General features: G+C 33.6%; 1 protein-coding gene across 1 annotated transcript in view; it reads left to right on the forward strand.

The window, feature by feature from the left end:
• The window catches only part of LOC100642857 (protein angel), a 31,758-nt gene extending 25,726 nt beyond the window's left edge, over window positions 1-6,032 (forward strand). The window contains exons 5-6 of the mRNA XM_012314131.3: window positions 155-401; window positions 5,400-6,032. Of these exons, the coding sequence (XP_012169521.1) occupies window positions 155-401; window positions 5,400-5,789 (637 nt within the window). The 3' untranslated portion in view covers window positions 5,790-6,032. The remainder of the gene's footprint in view (window positions 1-154; window positions 402-5,399) is intronic.
• Window positions 6,033-6,275: the final 243 nt, after the last annotated feature.

Here is a 6,275-nt window from a genome sequence, read left to right on the forward strand (position 1 = left end):
TGTTAAACAATCATGGAAATCGGAAAGAACGTAGCTATTCTACAGTTTCGTCGAGAATTTAATTGAAATATTATTTTCTGTGACTATGTTTTATTACGGAAACATTAATTACGCTCATACATATAATATATCTAATCTGTTATTTTATGAACAGGACGGGTGCCAAATATCTTCCAATCATACTGGCAGGTGATTTCAACTTGCAGCCCCATTCTGGAGTATACAAATTTATTGTAGAGGGAGTATTTGAATATCAAGGCAGAGGGAAGAATCTTGAACGAACTGGCTACCGGTCTCTATCGAATTCTCTTATTCCTCCCCGGCTTTGCATTACTGATAATTGTCAACATTTTAATGTCTTAAAACAGAGACTACGTGGAGAAGGAACAGACAAAGTGATGGTACGTTAATAATTAATAAATAGTTAATGGAGGTGAAGCTCCAGGAAAACTATCTTCTCTCCGATTTCGATCATTTTGAAATATATTATACTAATCAACATTTTGAACAATTTTTCCCTATACATATGATGGGCGATCAGTCTTAGTTGCCGAGATACAGTAGACTCTGAATTTGTTCGGTAACGTATAAGTATATGAATAATGTTTATTGCATACACCTAATACATACATATGTATATATAAACAATGTTTACTAAATATTATTTTTTACGCACAAGTCGGTGATTTCTTTCTGTTTCTTTGATTTAATTTTGTTTATTAACGCGATATCACGCCACTTCTTTTAAAATAAAAATATTAATTGCAAATGATTCTCTTGTTGCTCAACATATCTCATTGTAGTTTCAATTGCAGTCTTGCTTTCTGCATGACTCACTTCTTCGCTCTTATCTGCACTCAAAACTGCTGAATTATTTAATTCTTCGTCTTCCATCATCTAATTGCTTGGATAATTTCGTCATCCGTTAACATTTCATTCTCAAAAATATTATCATTTATAAGCTATTTAGCGACATCGTCTATTTCTGAATTTTCGCATCCGGCCAAAAGATTGAAATCATTGAGCAAAGCAATATTTTTATCGTGATCTGTTCGATCATTGACACATAGCTCTTTTCGCAACTAGTTTCCCTCGACGAATTTTTTCGCATCAGGTCATAATTTCTTCCATCATGTTAAAAACGTCGATGCTGGGCTTTCTTCAGAAGCAGATACCAATATATAATAACATCTGTAATATTAATTTTCTTAAGGGCGGCAATAAGTCGTCTTCCTTGGTTGGTTATTATTTCGAGCAATTGTGATAGAAGTTTTCTTCTATAATGTATTTTTCAGGCTAATTATAACACCATGATGCATGGGTTGCATCAAAGTTGTAGCAGCAACTTAATCACCTAAAATCATCACCTTTATTTCACCAAAAAAAAATATTTCTCGGATACATGGGAGCATTATCAAGGAAAAGAAAAGGCTTGATTGATAAGGATAGAATAGGCTATGATTTTTCTTCTGTATAATGTCTACAAATTTCTTTGAAAATTCATTTACAGCGTTTTGGTCTGCTAATTTTTTCGTCACAAACACTTAAATAATGCACACCGTGTTGCACCGGTAAATTTCTTGCGCAATTGGATTGTTTTTTCTTCTAAAATTGGCCCGCTAATAACTTTTTATCATTCCTGCACGAGCCATATCCATAAGGCATCATTAACTATTTTATTTTTACTTTTTTTCATTGAGCATATGTTCGACAGCATTCTTTCCGATTGTATTTTTACGCTAAAGTCTGTAGGATGCATCCAAGCGGTAGTTTGGTAGTTCCGCCTACAACACGTTCTACGAGCTCGGAATATGATGAACTCGCGTGATTTTGCTTTTACGTTCGTCCGTGGTGACGACTGTACAATGAATGACGAGTACCCTCCGCATTACAGCCACGCAGTAGATCAGAGTTTTTCTTACGTGTTTTCATTATCTCTTTCACTATCTCTTTCAGACCGCTGGTCTGCACGCCACGCGGATAAGGGCCTAATTTATAGCGCCCTTTAAAGTGTTGACGCCTGCTTTTTCATAGCCGAAGGTGACGAAGGACAGGCGGTCGTGCCGGGCGTTCGAACTTCGCGATTATCTTACAAGTCTTGGAACGTTTTCCGGTTTCTTCGCCAGTTCTTCAGTGCACTCTTCCCGATATTCAAATCGTTGCTTGTCCATCATTATCCAAACGTTCCAATACTTTTAATTTTATTGCAATAGTCAATATATTTCGCTTACGCTTACAACACGATATGTAGTGTACTTCGCGTTAAAGCAATAAATATAAGAAAACAGAGGCGTGGAAGTAGCATTTAAAATGCTTTTGAGATCACTTGAAAGACGCTGCCCTAATGTTCGATAGGACTGACTGACTGAGAATTTACTGTCCAACGATTGCCAATTATCTTTTGGTGAAATCCGTAATAAGGAAAGAAACACAATTTCCTCCTTGTACGCATTGCTTCCAATGGACCATACCATGGATGAAAGTATGATACATATGTAATACATACATTGTATGTATAAGTTTTTTTATAACGCAGATGTATGGAATCCAATATTCAAAAATTTAATATGAATAGAAAATAAAATTAGTAAAAGAACAACTACTTAAACAATGCAAAAAGTGGCAAAAAATAAATTTAGTCGAAAGAAAGTGAATAATGACGGAATATGTATCTCAATAATTTTTCTTCTGATCGATGTTTTTCATATTACTAGAAATGTGGCCGATTAAAGCGGAGGCCTAAAGCGGAGTCTACTGTATTAGCAAAAAGCTGTGCCATTACGGTGAATTCTCTCTATAATTATGGGTTCATAACAACGTATGCGTTGCTTTTGGTTGGCAGTCGCCTTATGGTGACCGGATAAAATAACGCCTAACTCAAACCTAATTGTTATCGTTTGTTTATGGGTAATTTATATAGGTTGGGCTTGTGTGTACTTTATCCAGCCACCACATTTATATCCTTTATAGGCTTATAGGCACCGATTATAGGCAGAATACGCTATAGTGAAACCCACAGTTCTTTTTGTGAATATCTTGGAAATTAACACGTTGGGTGCGGTATCAATGTCGGTATGCTTTCTGTTTGGCCGGCGTAAAGAGCTGAGCGCGAGCTAGTCAATATAAATCAATAAGTAAAGACATAATTTGAAAGCAAGAAGTTTCATCCTGTTTTTTTACTAAGTTTTATCGAATTCTATTTAAGGTGGTGTTTTACAAAGTTCTTTAGTTGGTTTATTATTTTAAAAAATACTTGTTGTCCATAATACTATCATGTCGAGAGCTGATGTAGAGAGCTACGTCAATCGAATTTATTGTCACCATCGTTCTCAGTAAATGAAGTAATCAGAGAGACTTGTTAGATACGCAATGGTCCGATGGTCAAAATGTGGAATGGTTTGATTTAATTGGCAACCAACCAAATATCATTCCTTTCATAAGTGCATATAATGACAAAAAAAAAAAAAAAAGAAAGGAAAATACCGCGGAAGTGCAGGATTGCACTAAAATCGAGGATATTTATGAATTTTTTGCTGCAGACAAAATGTTGGAAAATACAAACACATAAACAAATATCTGTGCTGCACAGTCGACGAAGACTTCTAAGCGTTTGGATAAATGAATACCAGCGAATAAAAATTAAATAAAGCGTGTTATGGTATTGATTTTACAGATGGGACTGATCAAATTTCCATCTATGAAATTATATTGATTTAAAGACCTTTATTTGCCCAAACATTCCCATGAAAAATAATGATTAGTTCGATCGGTTCGAAATTTCCCTGAAGATGCTGCATTTTGAAAATAATGAAGCGATTGATACATCCAATCGTTTATCAAAGATTCAATATATCGTTGATGCTCTAAATGAAAATTTCAAACAATATTACGATCCGCAAGAAATGTTGTGCACTGACGATTCGTTGATCCCATTTCGTGTGCGAATCGTATTTAGGCAATATCTAAAACAGAAAAGTTGTATATATGGCATAAAAGCATTCAAACTGTGCTGCGAACATAGATACACATATAGCTTCCTTATTTAGACTATATTACAAAATACTTCACCGGATATTGCACTGGATTTGTGTAGATGTATTTAATAAAGTTCCTACATTTATGTGTCGACAATTGATATAAGAGCACGGAATTGAAGAATAAGCTCGTTAAAAGAAATATGCAAAATTGAAACACGGAGAATATATTACTAAGAAAATTACAATATGGAAATAGAAGGATGAACGTGACGTTTTAGTCCTTTCTACAACAGTACAATGTCAGTCTCTAAAATCTGACGCCGCACCCAACGTGTTAAGGCTGACCACCCGTTATGTGTATAAGAAAAAATTGTTCAAAGGACAAATCATTTTACCCCAAAAAAGTTTTATTTAAAATTCAACAGGATTGGTGTTGAAGATAAATTTCTGAACAACTACTTACAATATATACAATGTACAGGAATGTTTAAATATTCAAAAAGCAGTTTGTCATAGCTTTGGCAGATGTTCCTATACCATCGGATTGCTACAGGTCTGTCAACAAATTGACCTTGACCTTGAATTTTAAGGTCAAGTTTTTTTATTGCATCATATAATACTCGTTGCAAGGATTGAAAGTCTCAACGGAACCATGATCATAACTCTACCATTCTGTTGGAAAAAATATCAAAGTTTTATTAATTTTAATATCTGTATGTATATATAACTGATTTTATTCGTATGTAATATATTTACGTGTCGCAGTAGATAAAGCTTACATAGTCTACTATTGGTGAAGCCGCTGAGAATTATTCTTTAGCACATAAAATATATCGACGATCGATAAGGTATGTATAATGGAAAACCGTCTACGGTCTACAAGTCCTAGATTGGGGTTAGGTTATGGTTAGGTTGATCCATCCAGCTTGGTATGAAATTGGGATGCTAATGTTTAAGTAGACGCTAGTTCTTTAATTAGCATCCTTATTTTTATATGTACGTAAGTACCATAGATATGGAGCACTATATTTGCATTTGAGTTATTAAATCATACAGGTGCTTTCTTCTCAATTTTATAGTATTTTTGTTTTTATACAGGATGCTGGTCAGAAGGTTTAGGTAGTTTGTTGTCTTTATTTTGTAATTTATTTATTTTTTTATTTTTTAAGAAAGATATTAAAGAGAATTTGACCTCGAAATTTAAGATCAAGGTCGACTTTGTCGTCACTTCTCTTAACAGATCTACACCAATGGAATCTAAAGATATAGACTTACATGCCAAAGCTGTGACAAATAATTTTTTTACACCCTGTATATATATCGTATTAAGAGTTTTGAAATATGACCGTGTATTGTTTCTATTCGAGTTATATGCGTAATTTACAAAGTAAGAAGATAAATTGAATATTTAATCTGTTGCAGCTGGAAAATAGCGAACATCACGATGTAGATACTTCAGAAAATAATTCATCAAACCTTTGCGAAGTGAAAGCAGATACAACTGATTTTCAAACAATAGAAATTGCACATGATTATCGTGTTAATTTCTGTTCTGGCACCTTAACTCATCCTTTCCATTTTAATAGTGTATACAAACATCAAAATTGTCACGGAGAACAAGAAGCTACGACAAATCAGGGCAAATGGATCACTGTTGATTATATTTTTTATAGCGATCTGGAACTTCTTGAGATATATGATTTACCCACAGCCACGAGATGCAACACTTTACCTACAATACCTAATTTTGCAGTTGGAAGTGATCATTTGTGTTTAGCAGCTACTTTTAAACTACGTAAAAGCAAGCTTTAGAACTGTTAATATCATGATTTATAATATAGTGAAAAGTTATTATGTTATAACCTTGGCACAAAACACCTTTTTTACACTATGTATGAAAAGATAATGTAAGTAAGAGGCACTGTACAGAATAGCCATGTTATTTTGTATAAAAAATTGAAAATGATACTATTTTCCTTTATTGTTATTGATAAATATGGAAAACATTGTAGTTTGTAACGATTTATTATATTAAATATAATATATATTATACTATGTAGATTAAAATATTTATCTCTGGTGCAGAAGCCAAATTTAATACAAAATCATTGTTCTTTAAGTGTATTACTGTTTCTATTATTATTAGGTCATCCCATAAGTTCATGCCGACCTTTGTGTATACATTTCATATTTTAAAGAAAAACAAGAGAACTTTTATCGAGACGGAATAATGAAAAATGGGAAGAAGTTGTACAACGAGAGGGGGATTACATTTTTTCATGAAGCTGAAAGGTATGT

This window comes from Bombus terrestris, chromosome 11 (genome assembly GCF_910591885.1).
Source record: "Bombus terrestris chromosome 11, iyBomTerr1.2, whole genome shotgun sequence".
NCBI classification, from domain to species: domain Eukaryota; kingdom Metazoa; phylum Arthropoda; class Insecta; order Hymenoptera; family Apidae; genus Bombus; species Bombus terrestris.